Raw genomic sequence first — 16,639 nt, forward strand, 5'->3', positions numbered from 1 at the left:
TAAAGCACCAAAAGTGGGAATACATTTGTAAAATTTGTGTTATTAACATGTATGTAATATACAAAGAGATCTTACAGTTAAGAGAAATTCTAAAACCCAGCAAACAACAATAGCAGGCAGCTTTTAAAAAAGATATAAAAGTGACTAATAAAGGAAGATGTTCAGTCTCAGGAGTACTCTAAGGAGTAAATATTAAAAGCATACAGTCACACATAGTAAGCCCTCAAACCTCTGTCCCACATCAAGATGAACACAGACTCTCAGACACACCATATGCCCCACAGCTCCACTTACCCCATAGCTGCTCCTGCACTTTGTAGCTCAGAAGACCAGTGTTTTCTGGGAGTACTGTCTTGTGTATCTCAGAGGAACCACATGGTGTAGCACCTCAGCAGAATGTCCAGGACCACTGTGTAAGTGACCCCTCCCCACCCGACTCCAGCTTCTGGAAGCTGCACATGGGTGGAGGCAGACCCTGGAGGCCCCCGGACACGGGAGAGCATAGTCCTTCACCCAATCATCTGCCTCGTCCTCTGGGCAGATCTAGACCATACAGACCCAGAAGTGCCCCAGGCCATAGGATCCAAGTTCTTCATTTATTTACAGAAACACTGAAAACCAGAGACAGATGCCACTGCCCCTGGTCACTCAGCAAATCAGTGGCTAGCTAATGTGTCCCATTACCCAGGCCAGAGAAGAGGGTAGAAGGCCGTGGCTCACCCCACCCCACCTAGGTCATGAATATTCTCTAGCTAGTCTCTGGATGTGACAGGGGAGATGGGGACAGGAAGTCCTGCAGTCCTGGCTCCAGGTAGAGTCTTAGCACTGTCTCTGCTGTGGCAGGACCAAGGCAGGGACTCTAGGAAGGCTGAAAATCACTGAGGACAGAACCTATCTTCCAGATCTGCCCCCAAATCCTGTGTGAACTTGGCCTCTGGGTCTCAAGGTTATTGATCTGCAGGTTTGGGGCTGGACCTAGGGCGTAAGGCCCATCTCACCCAGACGGCTCCTGAGAGTTTTCTCCCTCTCTGTAGCTTTGTTACTATCCATGGCAAGTCCCCTGCTTAGATCCCAAGGATACAGGGGTGAAGAAAGCAGATAACTGCAGTCTCATGAAGTCATGTGGCCTCTATGGCCCAGAAGTCCTGACACCCTGTCGCCTCGATGTTCACTACTCCAGTGAAGAAGCTGCCTGGGTCCAGTCGAGGCCTTCCAGAGACTAAGAAGAGCCATGGCACTGGAGACCTCGCAAAAGCACTTCTTTTCTCAATAGGAGCCATGAGCCTGGAAGGGTCAGGATTAAATCAAGTGTCTCTCTCAGTCCAGGTAAGCATGGTCCATCCCTGCAGCACAGGGCACCCTTCTGCCCAGGCCTGTCACACTGGAAGGGACCACAGAGAATACCTGATCCTGCTCTGTCCAGATCAGGAGGGAAAACTGAGGCTCAGAAGAAAACATGGCTGCTTCAGGGCATCCAGCAGGTCTGGGAAGCCTGGTGAGCAGAGGCCCAATCAGGGAGGGAGGGTGTGTGCAATGGGTGGAGGCAGGGCTTCTGTGACATCTGGTCGGGGTGGGGTGGGTTGGGGCGGGGGGGAGACAAGAGACAGCACAGCTCCCCCTGGGTGGCAGCCCTCTCCTTGTGGTGGGGCTGGGGGTTCTGAGAAGAGGCTCCTAAGATGTTCCGCTTCCGCCTCTGACATCCCTGTTATTCCCAGACCATAGTGCCGCTCTGATGTTCTTTCTCCTGGCAAGGAACTGAGGACACCCCTTCCCTTACACAGTCCACTCAGTTCAATTGAACATTTGCGGACCCATCCACAGGCCAAGGTTACCGAAGTGCCTGGGGAATCTGAAGAGGAGCGAACTTCGGTCTTCGCCGCCGCGAGCTCCCTGAAGCCCCTTCCGCCTTCTCTCGGGCCCTATTCGCACCACAGACCACGTGGTCTCAGCAAATTCCCACACCTCACAGGGTTCCTGGGGCTTCCGCCTGAGGTCTGAGCCCGCTCTGCAGGGGCCCGGCGTTCTCCGCCTGCTCCTAGGCTTCCCAGGCCGACTCTGAGTCCCGCTCCGGCTCTGGTTTCCACCCTTCCCTCCCCACTCACCAGCCCCTACCCTGCGCAGGTCGGTGCTCAAGTGTTTCCAGTGCCCCCGAGGGCAGGCCCCCTCCTCGCCCCTCCTGGCCACTGAAATCCCACCCACACTCAGCCGAAGCCCAGCCTCCAGGAAGCCCTCCCAGCGGCGCGGCCACACTCACCTCTCTCGCCCCTCTCCTCGGCTTGCCAAGGTAAGGGGTCGTCCTGCCCAGGGTTTGACGCATCTGCCGGCCGTGCTGGCCGGGGCTCCGGGGCCCACCAGCTGCAGGTGGGGGCCTGAGGCTCTGGGTCCCATCCGTCCTGGGCCATAGACGTGCGGCGCTGGCAGCCGGTGGCCGCCTCCAGTGGTTGCCTCCCTTCCTGTCGCCCTTGGGCGTGCGCCTCGTCGCCCTGGGACTCTGTTTTGGTCTCGAAGTGAGAGAGAGCGGAGAGGACGGGCCTGCGGGTCCAGGGCTCGGAGGCCGGCGCTGTGGGCACGAGGAGCCAGCCATTAAGACGCACAGACCGCCAGCTTGGCCCCTGCTGCCCCCGGCGGCCGGTCTGCTCACTGCAGGGCGGGAAGAAACAACTAGGAGCGCGAGGTTGCCGGGGTCACCTTGGCGCGGGCCGGCTCTCCCTGCTCTGGTCCTGAGGAGTCTCCCGGGCGGAGTCCTGGGGCAGCCGGTCTGAGCCCTTGACGGTAAGTCTCCTGTTGATCTGCGGAGCGGGGGTGGGGGAGGACACGATCTTAGAGACCAGGGCGCAGGGGTGGGAGTCGGGGTGGGGGAATGCTGGGGTGCGTGAAGCCGCGGAATTGGACTGTGTGCGGCAAGGACCCCGAGTTCTGCAGGTCAGTCAGAAGGACGCATAGAAGGCGTTGCAAACTTTTCTTAAAGAAGCACAACCTGTTTCCACCCCCACCCCCACTCCTACCCCCCATGAAATCTGACTCGAGGCTTATATTGTGAACACAATATAGAGCTTCTGTAGGACTGCGTGCTGTGCTTAGTCGCTCAGTCGTGTCTGACTCTTTGCGATCCCATGGACTGTAGCCCGCCAGACTGCTCCATCCTTGGGGATACTGGAGTGGGTTGCCATGCTGTCCTCCAACCCTGGGATTGAACCCAGGTCTCCCATGTTGCAGGTGGGTTCTTTACTATCTGAGCCAGCAGGTGAATGCAGGTAAATAGAACTGCTGTAGGACTTCAAGGCGGAGGCAGTTCCAGGCCCCTGGGAGTAAGGGGAAAGGGCTTTGCTTAAACATCCCTTGGGAGGTAAGAGGTCGTTCCATCAGGAAAAGTGAAATGCAGAATTCAGAACACAAGCGTTCAGTAGCCAGGCTGTGGGGGTGAGACGGGTAGGAAGAACCTACAAGATGGGGGAGGTGGGATCCACCACCATGCTCTCCTGGGAAGGGCTCAAAGTAAGGAGTGGTGAGTTGGAGGCTCCTGACGACAGGAAGGAAGGAAGAGAGAGGAAGCAAAGGGACCCAGGGAACTGTGAGGAGAGTCCTTTACCTGGAGAACTTTTCCCCTCCCCCTTCACACATCTCAGCCAAAGGCCACCTCCCCTTTGCTGGCCTCCCTGATCTCCTTGATTGGTTAGCACTGTGTCCCCTGTTCTGTGTCCTCACCTCACCTCTGTCTAATTGATATCATTTTCTGCCTTCTCTACTTGGAGCTGCTGGTTTACTGACTCACCTTGCAAACCGCAAGCTTATTGTGGGTAACTCTTTGGGTGAGGTCGGAACTTCAGTTCAGTTCAGTCACTTAGTTATGTGTGACTCTTTGCGACCCCATGGACTGCAGCACACCAGGCTTCCCTGTCCATCACCAACTCCGGGAACTTACTTAAACTCATGTCCATTGAGTCAGTGATGCCACCCAACCATCTCATCCTCTGTCGTCCCCTTCTCCTCCTGCCTTCAATCTTTCCCAGCATTAGGTCTTTTCCAGTGAATCAGTTCTTCACATCATGTGGCCAAAGTATTGGAGTTTCAGCTTCAGCATCAGTCCTTCCAGTGATATTCAGGACTGATTTCCTTTAGAATGACTGGTTGGATCTCCTTGCAGTCCAAGGGACTCTCAAGAGTCTTCTCCAACACCACAGTTCCAACACCACCTCCAACATTCACAAGCTGGGTGGAACTTGCCTGTGAATAATTTCTGTTGAGTGGAAGATGTCAGTGAATTAGTAAGGGAAAAAGTGTTTCGTGCCTATGTTTATATGGTTTATACATTTTCATCCACAACAGGGGCCCTAGTCAGTTCTCCGGAGGCTGTCCTGCAGAAAGAGAAATTCCAGGGTGGGGGAGTGGCACCCTGAGTACAACCATCAAGTGCTTTGGGATGTGAGTACAAATATCTTCAGTTCAGTTCAGTCGCTCAGTCATGTCTGACTCTTTGCAACCCCATGAATTGCAGCACGCCGGGCCTCCCTGTCCATCACCAACTCCCAGAGTTTACCCAAACTCATGTCCATCAAGTCAGTGATGCCATCCAGCCATCTCATCCTCTGTCGTCCCCTTCTCCTCCTGTCCCCAATCCCTCCCAGCATCAGGATCTTTTCCAATGAGTCAACTCTTCACATGAAGTGGCCAAAGTATTGGAGTTTCAGCTTCAGCATCAGTCCTTCCAATGAACACCCAGGACTGATCTCCTTTAGGATGGACTGGTTGGATCTCCCTGCAGTCCAAGGGACTCTCAAGAGTCTTCTCCAACACCACAGTTCAAAAGCATCAATTCTTCGGTGCTCAGCTTTCTTCACAGTCCAACTCTCACATCATGACCACTGGAAAAACCATAGCCTTGACTAGACGGACCTTTGCTGGCAAAGTAATGTCTCTGCTTTTGAATATGCTATCTAGGTTGGTCATAACTTTCCTTCCCAGGAGTAAGAATCTTTTAATTTCATGACTGCAGTCACCATCTGCAGTGATTTTGGACCCCCCAAAATAAAATCTGACATTGTTTTCCCTGTTTCCCCATCTATTTCCCATGAAGAGATGCTAAGTGGTTAGAATTGGGTTGCTCTTCGATTGCCCACCAGAGGGTGAACAAACCCTTGCCCCTTAGGCTGTCACTGGCCAGGGTCTCTGGGCACGAAGGGGTACCTACCTGCATCTTGCTGGTTCTTCTCTTACCGAAGCAAAGGTGAGAAAACTACCAGCTAAACTGTTTGGGGTTTGGTGGATGAAGAGGAAGAAGGGGAAAATGCTACTGGGACTTGCACGGCCTCTAACTCATTGACACAAAGCCTGTTTTCATTGGCTTTCTAATTGTGGTAACATACACGTAACATGAACTTTACTGTTTTAACTATTTTAAAGTGGCATTCGTACTTTCACAGTGCACTGATCACTACTGTCTAGTTTCAGACCTTTTCATCACCCCAGAAAGAACTCCATGACTATTAAGCAGTTGCTCCCTGTACCCCACCCCCACCTTCCAATCCCTAGAAACCACTAATCTGCTTTCTCTATATACAGATTTGACTTTTCTGGGTATTTCATGTAAATGGTCTCTGATCTCTGTTGTGGCTCAGATGGTAAAGAATCTGCCTGCAATTCAGGAGACACTGGTTTGATCCCTGGATCAGAAAGATCCCTTGGAGAAGGGAATGGCAACCCACTCCAGTATTCTTGCCTGGAGAATTCCATGGACAGAGGAACCTGGTAGACTATAGTCCATGGGGTCACAAGGAGTGACTGAAGAACACTTTCATCTTCATTCTGGGTATTTCATGTAAATGGCCTCATACAATATGGAGCTATTGTGTCTGTTTTTTTACTTAGTGTGATGTTTTCAAGGTTCATCTAAGTTGTAGCATGAATGTATCCTTCCTTTATTTTTATTGGTGACTGATACTCTAGTGCATGAATATACCACATCTTGCCTATCCATCCGTCTGTTGATGGACTTTTGGGTTGTTTGTACCTGTTGGCTATTGCGAATAATGCTGCTGTGAACACTGGTATACAAAAATCTGTTAGAGCCTCTGTTTTCAGTTCTTTTAGGTATATACCTAGGAGTGGCATTCCTGGGTCATATGGTAATTCTGTGTTTAAGTTAGTGGTTTTGGCTGCTCTGGGTCTTTGTTGCACAGTTCCTTGCTGCGCACAGCTGCTCCTTGCTGCACACAGGCTTTCTCTAGTTGTGGTAAGCAGGCTCTCCTCTCTAGCTGTGGTGAGTGGGCGTCTCACTGTGGTGGCTTCTCTTGTTGCAGAGCACAGGCTCTAGGGTGCATGGGCTTTAGTAGTTGTGATACATGCATGGGCTTCGTTGCCCTGTGGAATTTTAGTTCACCAACAAGGATGAAACCCACATCCCCTGCCTTGGAAGATAGGTTCTTTACCACCAGGCAAGTCCCCACTTGCATTCTTATCAGAAGTTGACAGTTCAACTCTTAGCATTCTCGTGTCTGTCCTGAGAGTGCCCAGAAAGCGCCCCTCCAGGCTGCTGCAGCCAAGTGGCCCCTGTTCCTACCGTCCTCCGTCTCCCTGCACTCCAACAGAAGGCTGTGTGGGGTTGTGCAAACCTAGTCTCAAACTGTTAACTCTAGCCCTTCCTTGCTGTGTGATCTTGAGCAAGTTATTCAAACTCTCAAAGCTTTAGCTCCCTTCAGTGTAAACCTCCCTCCTGGGTCAGCTCTGAGAGTGGGCTATGATGATGATGCAGAAAATGAACGTCTAGTGCCCAGCAGTGCTCTGGATTGTGATCCAGACCCTACGCCCCTTTTATGAACCCTCTTCTCCAGGGGCTGCCTCGCTGACCACTGGGGTCCTCTCACTGGCCTCTCTCAGGCTGGCAGACTGTCTGAAAGTGACAGATGTGGTCTTTTTTTTATTTTTGATCATTTTTTTTTTTCAAAATAGGGGTCCTAGATGAGAGAACAAACAGCATGAGGGTGGAAACATGAAGTCTTGACAGGACAACTCTCTCTCTCTTTTTTAAAAATATTTAGTTATTTGGCTGCACCTGGCCTTAGTTGCAGCATGGGGGATCGTTTAGCCGCTGCATGTGAGATCTCGTTCCTGACCAGGGATCAAATCTGGGCCCCCTGCGTTGGGAGCTGGGAGCATCAAGTCTTAGCCACTGGACCACCAGGGAAGTCACCTAGGGATATACCTTAAATACAGGCATTATCTAGAAGACTGTCAGTTCAGTTTAGTCGCTCAGTTGTGTCCGACTCTTTGCAACCCCATGAATCGCAGCACGCCAGGCCTCCCTGTCCATCACCAACTCCTGGAGTTCACTCAGACTCACGTCCATCGAGTCAGTGATGCCATCCAGCCATCTCATCCTCTGTTGTCCCCTTCTCCTCCTGCCCCCAATCCCTCCCAGCATCAGACTCTTTTCCAATGAGTCAACTCTTTGCATGAGGTGGCCAAAGTACTGGAGTTTCAGCTTTAGCATCATTCCTTCCAAAGAAATCCCAGGGCTGATCTCCTTCAGAATGGACTGGTTGGATCTCCTTGCAGTCCAGGGGACTCCCAAGAGCCTTCTCCAACACCACAGTTCAAAAGCATCAATTCTTTGGCACTCAGCTTTCTTCACAGTCCAACTCTCACATCCATACATGACCTCTGGAAAAACCATAGCTTGACTAGACCATAGGTAGCGGTAATAGTTTTGGAGACAAGGGCTGTGTTCATGAGTGGGAAGAGAGAAAGGGAGAGACAGAGAGCTTTGGATATTGGAAGTCAGGGGTGGTAAAAGATTTCTTTGTAAGCAGCAGCAATTTCAGGACTTACACTTCAAAAGAAGGAAGGCAAAAAGAAAAAACAGAACAGAAGTGAGTGTGTTCAGTGGGAGGGGTGGGCCATGACTGGAGGTGAACAAGGGGAGCAGAGCAGGAGAGGTCCAGGCTCGTCACCCCTTCCCTTCCTGCCAGAAAAGGACCCCCAAACAGAGGGATTTAGGCGGTGCCTCTCCAGTGGGGTCCCCAGACTGCCAGCAGCAGTGTCACCCTCACCCAGGAAGTTGCTAGAAATATCAGGTCTCAAACCCCACACCAGTTCAGTTCAGTCCCTCAGTTGTGTCCAACTCTTTGCCACCCCATGGACTGCAGCACACCAGGCTTCCCTGTCCATCACCAACTCCCAGAACTTACTCAAACTCATGTCCATTGAGTCAGTGATGCCATCCAACTATCTCATCCTCTGTCGTCCCCTTCTCCTCCCGCCTTCAATCTTTCCCAGTATCAGGGTCTTTTTAAGAGTCAGTTCTTTGCATCATGTGGCCAAAGAATTGGAGTTTCAGCTTCAGCATCAGTCTTTCCAATGAATATTCAGGCCTGATTTCCTTTAGGATGTGAAGAGAAGCGCAAGGCAAAGGAGAAAAGGAAAGATATACCCATTTGAATGCAGAGTTCCAAAGAATAGCAAGGCGAGATAAGAAAGCCTTCCTCTGCAATCAATGCAAAGAAATAGATGAAAACAGTAGAATGGGAAAGACTAGAGATCTCTTCAAGAAAATAAGAGATTACCAAGGGAACGTTTCATGCAAAGATGGGAACAATAAAGGACAGAAATGGTATGGACCTAACACAAGCAGAAGATATTAAGAAGAGGTGTCAAGAATACAAAGAAGAACTATACAGAAAAGATCTTCATGACCCAGATAATCGCAATGGTGTGATCACTCACCTAGAGCCAGACCCCACCCCAGGGCCACAGAATCAGAATCTCCTGGGGTGGGCCCAGTGCTGGGTTTTAACAAGCCCTCCAGGTGTTGAGCACTCCAGTGTAAGAATCACTGGTGAGGCCTCCGCAGAGAAGAGTTCCCTGATCCTCACTTTCCGAGAGAGACTGGTGAGAGATGAGAGATGACAGGGCTGGCCTCCCCATGCCCAGGGGGTTCACCTGGAGATGAGAACGTTGAAACTGCTTCCGGGTGTAGCTCCACCCAGCTCTCCATCTTTGCGCAAACACTCCCTCGCATGGGGTGCCCCGAACCCATCCCCTGAAAAATGTCTCACTGCACCTGGCCTCCTGCTGTGAATTTATTGGGCAGATCCCAGTCTTATCCCAGGACTCTTATCCCAGCCTTATCGGTAAAGGCAGCCCAGCTCTGTGGTGGGCGGTGGCCGAGGTCACGCCCGGTAACTGATGAGCCATCCAGGGCCCTACACCTGACCCAGGTTCTGACCCAGGGCTTAATCATCAATTAGTCTAAACTAGCAGCCTGCAGCACAAGGGGCAGTGCCTGAATGAGGGAGGGGTGGATGAAGCTGGAGGAAGAGATTCCCATTACTAACCAGATGTGTGCAGTTCTCACCTCCTGTCTCCAGGGTCTGACCTGCCTACGGAGGTGAGTTGCGTGCTGTGAGGGACTGGTGAGTGCTCGTCTTGCTGGCAGGGTGAATCTCTGCTCTAGCATTTTGTGTTGAAGCTTGAGAAAGAGAGTTGCCTTTATTCCCAGTTCTGAGGGTGGAGCAGAGAAGGGAATTGGTGATGCTGACTCTTCCTTGGACACTTCAGAAAGCTTTGTCTTATTCTTAGCATGTAATCCTTCTCATCCATGAAATCCTGTCTAAATGGCTTCACTGCCTTTAAGCTTTACCCACACATGGGCCTGGGCTCATGCCCGTCTCTCTCTGCGCATCCCCATCCCCCTGGCTGGGAAGGTGTGTGCTCTGCCCTTCCACCACCCTCAGGGCCAACCCAGACCTGGGGTCCCAGTTAAAGGAGACTGCTGCATGTCTTGGCAAATTTGCTGAATTATTTAAACAAGTAATTAAGAATTGGGCTTCCCTGGTGGTTCAGTGGTGGGAAATCTGCCTGCCAGTGCAGGAGACCTGGGTTTGATCCCTAGGTGGGGAAGATCCCCTGAAGAAGGAAATGACAACCCTCTCCAGTATTGTTGCCTGGAGAATCCCATGGACAGAGGAGCCAGGGGGGCTACAGTCCTTGGGGTCTTAGAGTTGGACACAAAGTAGCAATTAAACAATAACAACAAGTAAGAATCATGAGAACTTCAAATTGCCAGTTGGGGAAAGTGACAAAGAAAGGACCTGGTTGAGGGAAAAGGCTCATGGTCCAGCAATTTTAATTTAGGTCTAAAGAGCCACAGGCATGCAAAATATATCCCGGGTTTTGCAGTGATATCCTCCTGCCATTCCTCTTCCTACTTGCCGATTTCTATTCCTAAGGGCAGCGCCCTTCCAAATTTCTTAAGTCTATACAAGCATATGCAAAGATAGGCTCTAATTTCCATCCTTTTACACCAAAGCTGTGCCTGATACACATTGAATCCACTCCCTCCCCATTAACTTCCCTTGGAATTTTCCACGTCCAGACAGCAGCGTCCTTGTTCCTTTTCACAGTTGTGTCACATTCCGCTTTACACAGATTACTGTGACTTATTTTACCATTCCCTTCGTATAGATTTTGGGTTTGTCCAGTCATTTATCACAAGCAATGCTATAATGCTTCTGTTTAGACATAGATTATTTAGCTTATATTTGAGGGCAACTTGAGGATAAATTGCTGAAAGTGGAACTGCTGGGGGTTAGGTAACTACATCGTGACAGTGGTGGATAGTACCCTCCTTCCTCTGATGGGAAGGAAGGAAGGAGATGGTGGAGAGCCAGACACGGAATTTGAACCTCTTCTCCATGCTTTCTAGCTGTTTGCTTACCCACTCAAAACCTCAGCGTTTAAAGCCTGTCAAATGTGGCCCGCACAGGTGTGCGGATGAAATGGGACCAGCTATGTGAAGTATTTGATTCAGGGCCACAGGCACAGTGAGACCGCCAAGTGTCAGGAGGAGCTTCCCAAGGGCAGGCAGCCTGGGTACCCCATTGTGGTTTTCAAGGCATTGGTTCTAACTGGAAGATCCCGTCTTCAGCCCTGCCTGTCGTCTTGTCCCTACAGCTTCTGATCTGTCCTGTCAGCGGAATACTGGGTCTCGCTTGGGACTTCTGGGGTTGGCTTTTGGGCAGACTGAAGGAAGGCATTTGGTCTGCCTTTAATCCTCAAAGCTCTGGTCCCTGGCACAGCCCTCAGATAAACGCACTATCTGCCATGTATTAAGTGTTTGCCACTAGCCTTGTATCATTCTGAGTATTCCACATGCATGTTTGCATTCAGTTCTCAGAATTAACTCCTAGGATGGGAAAGATTAAATCCCCACCAGCCAACCTCTTCATCCTTCTGCAGCCTTGCCCAAGGCTTGTCGCCTGACTGCTGAGTTCTTCCATGCTGTCCCCTCTAGGGGAGAGAGACCCCGTGACGTGTGTATGGTTTCCTGTGGCCTCATGTTTCTTTTACCCGGTGGATGAACCTTCACTTGAAAACACTATGCAATGGTCAAGAATCAGCCTGCCAGTGCAGGAGACACAAGAGATGCGGGTTTGATCCCTGGGTCAGAAAGATCCTGTGGAGTGGGAAATGGCACCCCATTATTCCAGTATTCTTGCCTGGAGAATCCCACAGACAGAGGAGCCTGGTGGGGTACAGTCCATGGGGTTGCAAAGAGTTGGACTCTACTGAGCACGCAAGTACAATCGTTGCTCAACAGTGTGTATGCGCTTAATGCCACTGACCTGATCTGTATGTTCAAATCGAAGGGCGAGTTTGATTTTAGAGGATAGGAAGTACAGTCTGTGTGTCTGGAAGGAAAAACAAAACACACACCTGGTACTATTATAACATCTCAAAGTGTCCAAGTGACGTTTCACCCTCAGCACCATCGCTGCCAACATTTAGTATCAAAAGTGAGTCTGTGACCAATTGCGAATCCTCTCTCTCAGAGGAGTATTCTCACAGTCTTCTCAATAGACCCCAAAGATCACATCCACATGTCAGCATCTCTTCTCTCTCTTGCTGCAGGGGATCGGGACGAATTGGGGACTCAGGATCTGTGTGGCAAACTCATTCATTTCTCAAGCCCTGGAACCAGGTGGCTCAGGCACTTCATTGACCGAAAACCATGAGTGAAGAGAAGGAAGAGACCTTGTTCCATGTGCTCCCAATTTATGATGAGCCTGAAAAGAGGAGGGACGTACCAGAGAGCCCTGATGCTTCCTCCCAGCCAGAGCACCATGCATGGTCTCAGCTGGGTGAGATGTGCGGTCCCCCGGAGCAGCCCCTGGGCTCCCCGAGGCAGCATGGCCCAGCTTATCAACAGATGACCTGTGCGAGTCCCCAGCAGCAGGCCCCCCAGGCCCTGGACGGATCTGAGCTGCCAGCCACTTGGCTCTCCAAGGCAGAATCCGAAGATGCAGCATTCGGTTTCAGGTAAGTCTCCCTTGAACCAGGCTGGCCTGGGGCGGTGAACTTTCTCAGGAGAGGGAGTCTCCACTCATCTCACTTCCTGTCTGTCTCCTCCCTGTGTCACAGCCCCCCACCAGGAGCGGAGTTTGGTAAGTCCTAGCTGGGATGGTGTGAGCAGGCAGGGTGCAGCCAGAGGCTGGGCTTCAGAGTGGGGGTACCCTGGGGTGTGAGAGCAGCCTTCTCCCTGGGTCCTGTGATGCTGTTGCTGCCAGACCCTACCTCTCTGAGCGGGTGGCCACTGGTCTCTCCCTGTAGGTGAGCCTTGTCCTTCGCCTGGTCCCAGTGAAGAAGTCTTGTCATTCCTCAGAGCAATTGTACGTGTCTTTTTTGTTTTTTAAACCTGGCATCTTTCCCTTCCTATTCCCCTCTCCCGCCCCAACAAGAAGTTAGTACGAGGAGGGTGAGGGCGTGGGGTGTGTCTGTACCCTCACTCTCTCCCCCACAGGTGGTGGGTGCATGGAGCCCCTGCTTCTTTGGACCCGGGCTGCCCTCCTTCTGTCACCAGTGTGTAGGGCCTCAGCTCTCAGGGTCGCATTTAGAGTGACATCCTCAGAGGGATTCTGAGCCAGGCTCTGCTGTCATCGCTGAACTCAGAAGTGTCTAAGATATGGCCTGTTTGTCAGAGAGGCCACCCTGGGCTGGTGCAAAAGGATGTCAGTGGTCTGGGGACCCCAGTTGAGGACACGGTCCTGCCTGGGGATCAGAGAGGAGCTGGTGGATGCAAGCTTAGGAACAGGCTGGCCCCTATCGATGAGAGCAGGTCAAGGCTATGACCCTTTCGTGGCTACCCCAGCCTCCCGTTCCAGATGACGTGGTGGTCAGGCAGAGGGCCCCACATAAGTCCTGGAAAGTTGGCCAACTCCGCCACGGGAAGAAAGTCTATGCAGTGGCCATCAGCGGCTCGACTCACCACGTGTACACGTGTGGCCATGGCTACATCAGAGTGTGGGATGAGAGTGCCCTGCATGCCTGGGACCAGGCACCCCAGGCCCAGCTCAACTTCCAGGTGAGGGGTCCTCCAGAAGGCTGGGGGAGCTTGGGGATGACCTCTGTCCTGACACTGAGAGCCCGTGCTTCCTAGAGACCATTTGAGAATATTGGCCCTTCCAACAGGACCGTGACAGCTGTGTCTTCACCTGCAAGCTGTTCCCCGATGAGCGGAGCCTGATCACGGGGGGTCTGTCCCAGAGCCTGACACTTTGGGACTTGGTGCCCACCCCCCGTGTCAGGGCACAGCTGGCCTCCACTGGCTCTGTGTGCTATTCCCTGGCTCTCTCTTCCAACGCCCAGATCTGTGTGGCTAGTTTCAAAGGATTTGTTGAAATTTGGGATTTGCAGAACCAAATCTTGATCAGGTATGACCCCAGGGGGTGGGGTGCAACAGTGAGGCTTTTGGGCTTGCCCTACCTCACTTCCTCCTTTGCAGTAAGACAAGGTGAGTCCGTGTGGAGGGCTGTGTATCTAGGGACTTCCTGGGCCCCAGACTTCTAAGGGTTCAACCAATGCACAAACCTCTGAGTTGTTTTCCCACCAGGAAGCATGAAGTCCCCATATACGGATCCCGGTGTGTGGACATCACGGGCAATAAATTCTGGACGGGAGGTGAAGACACCAAGCTATATTCCTGGGACCTGAGGAGCTACCAGAGGCTGCAGCAACATGATTTACGGCATGAGGTGCTCGCATGGCTACCGTGGGTCTGAGTGTGGTCCCTGGGGCCCGGGAGCCGTGGGTGCCTGCAGAAGTGGGGGTGCGATGAATGATGGGCATGACCTCTTTGAGTGCTGACCCCAAACCTCCTCCCCAACAGATCCTCAGCATTACCCATGACCCCAGTGAGGAGTGGTTGTTAGTAGGCTTGAGAATGAGTGACATCGTGATCGTGCACACACACCGGAAGGAAAAGTTTAAGGCTGTCCTACAGAAATACGCCTACCATCACAATCTCAAGTTTGCCTCTTGTGGTGAGTGAGCAGGCCGGGGACACCTCTGGGTGCCCCGTCACCTGATAAGCTGTCTGCTCATCTGGGGAGTCTGGGCCCAACCGCTTTTCAGACTGTTTAGTTCCCCCCTCTTTGGCCCCAGAACTGGCTGGACCAAGGTCTCGGGCCACCTTCCCATTGCCTTCACCTCTGCTTCCTCCCACCACCAGTTTTTCTCCCCTGCTGGCATGGCTAGGTTTTCTTCTTTCTTCCTCTTCTTCTCATTATCACTTATTTCTTTGGCTGTGCCAGGCCTTAGTTGCGCCAGGCAAGCTCTTAGTTGCAGCATGTGGGATCTATCTAGTTCCTTGACCTGGGATGGAATCTGGGCCCCCTGCGTTGGGAGTGCAGAGTCTTAGCCACTGGACCAGCAGGGAAGTCTCTTTCCTCCCTTCTTTCTCTGCTCGTTCCCTCTGCTTCTCTGACTTTGTCTGTAATGGTAGCTTCCTACACAGAACCACAGCCCATAGACAGAGGAGGAACGAAGCCCCATGTGATCGTCCTGATGTCCAGGGACTCTCCCCGGGATCCTGGGTGTGGCAGGAGGGAGCAGACTGAAGATGGAATGATTTGGGTCATGTCTCTGAGTTTTATAGATGGGGGAAGCTGAGGCAGAGAAAGAGTGGTTCCTTCCCTGGTCTCGTTGGGAGCAGAGCTGGGGCTGGAAGGCAGGCGTGGTCTTTGGCCCCTCCATCTGTCTTTTCTCTGCCAGGGAGCTTTCTTGTAGCCACGATGAATGAGACGATCCGCTGCATAGCTGCACCTTCTCTGCATAAATTGTTTCAGGTACTGGGTGGAGGGGTGTTCAAACCCAGGTACTTGGAGCTCACAAACCCCAGACCCCAGATGGTGGGGTCCCAGAGACAGTGCTGGAGAGTACCTCTGAGATGGCAACCAGGGCCATTGAGTACATCAAGGGGAATGAAGACTCAAGGCCCTGGGAACTCCTGGGCTCCACCTTGAGCCCCGGACTGAGTCTGGCCTCTGGACCAAGCCTCAGGTCCACATGGAGCCTTGAAAAGAGCCCTGTATGACGCCTGAAACACCCCACATGTTGTTCCTCCGTGGCCTCTCTTTCCCTCCAGGTAGAGGAGTCTGCACACATCCTGTGTTGTGACATATCTTCTGACAACCAGTACGTGGTCACGGGCTCCAAGAATAGTGCCTCAGTTTACCAGCTCTTGTATTGAAGGTCCCGCTGGTGAAGACCCAGAGAAGGCCAGCGTGCTGGGAGGGTGACCTTGGGGTGCTGGGCCACTCACACCTGCCACTCCCCCTCCTTCTCCTCATGTGTTGGTTATCTGTCCACTCCCCCTCTTGCCCAGCACATGCCTAGCCTGCCCTCCAGGTTTTTATTATACAGCTTAAGGATTTTTCCTTTGTTATTTTTCTACCACTGATTTCTGGATTTTGTAATTAATAAAATAGAAAAGCAAAAACTAAAGTGGCTTGGGTGTGTGGTCAGTTGTTTCAGATAACAAACTCATCATGATGGAATGCTTACACCCCCTTTCAGCAAATTCCTGGGTGGGTAAAACATTTTAGACCGTACTTAGTTTTGTTTATAACTCTTTTTGGGGGTGTCAGGGAATTCTTGGACTCTTAAGAAAGCTCAGGAAGCAAGGTATGTCCACGTACAAACTTTCAGTTTGTATCAGGATGCTGGTAGACCAACAAAACTCAACTCTTGACGCAGGTTAAGACTCCAGGAGCTGATCTAACCATATCCAAGATCTCGATTCTCAATCTGGCATCTGGAGCCAGTCAGAAGCTGCCTGTCTGTTTCAGGGCATCTTCTCATGTTGGTGGATGTGATATTTTGTGTGGTCTTCACCAAACTGAAAAAGACCCAGCTCCTTGAATCAAGCCATATAGGCCTGCTTTACTCCAGCCTCTGCTTGGAGTTGGCATGGCTGAGACAGCTGCTGCTGCTAAGTCGCTTCAGTCATGTCCGACTCTGTGCGACCCCATAGACCATAGCCCACCAGGCTCCCCTGTCCCTGGGATTCTCCAGGCAAGAACACTGGAGTGGGTTGCCATTTCCTTCTCCAATGCATGAAAGTGAAAAGTGAAAGTGAAGTTGCTCAGTCGTGTCTGACTCTTTAGCAACCCCATGGACTGCAGCCCACCAGTCTCCTCCGCCCATGGGATTTTCCAGGCAAGAGTACTGCAGTGGGGTGCCATCGCCTTTTCCGGGCTGAGACAGCTAGTAGCCTACTAAAGTTTGTAGGTTAAAATTCACCTGGAAGAGGCATGAAGATTGGGACCAATTGTACCATCCTTTGCATTGAGATACTGTGCAGTAGTGG

The 16,639-nt window shown here is 51.8% G+C and overlaps 1 protein-coding gene across 14 annotated transcripts; it reads left to right on the forward strand.

Moving 5' to 3' along the window:
* Positions 1-1,572: 1,572 nt before the first annotated feature.
* On the forward strand, positions 1,573-15,774 carry TLE7 (TLE family member 7). Of its 14 annotated transcripts, XM_086351661.1 has the most exons (12): positions 1,589-2,284; positions 2,647-2,772; positions 4,327-4,422; positions 11,905-12,312; positions 12,415-12,437; positions 12,604-12,662; positions 13,142-13,354; positions 13,462-13,703; positions 13,883-14,024; positions 14,159-14,312; positions 15,043-15,116; positions 15,416-15,774. In XM_086351661.1, the coding sequence occupies exons 4-12, from the start codon at positions 12,005-12,007 to the stop codon at positions 15,518-15,520; spliced, it is 1,320 nt and encodes a 439-aa protein (XP_086207787.1). In that variant the 5' UTR covers positions 1,589-2,284; positions 2,647-2,772; positions 4,327-4,422; positions 11,905-12,004; the 3' UTR covers positions 15,521-15,774. The 14 variants fall into 14 exon arrangements, with proteins under 14 accessions (XP_086207786.1, XP_086207781.1, XP_086207789.1 ...); XM_086351660.1 differs by lacking the exon at positions 2,647-2,772 and having other exon boundaries at positions 1,573-2,284; XM_086351653.1 differs by lacking the exon at positions 15,416-15,774 and having other exon boundaries at positions 1,599-2,284; positions 15,043-15,308.
* Positions 15,775-16,639: the final 865 nt, after the last annotated feature.

Source organism: Bos grunniens, chromosome 18 (assembly GCF_055505025.1).
Source record: "Bos grunniens cultivar Pamir isolate PY7600 chromosome 18, Bosgru_T2T1.0, whole genome shotgun sequence".
Lineage (NCBI taxonomy): Eukaryota > Metazoa > Chordata > Mammalia > Artiodactyla > Bovidae > Bos > Bos grunniens.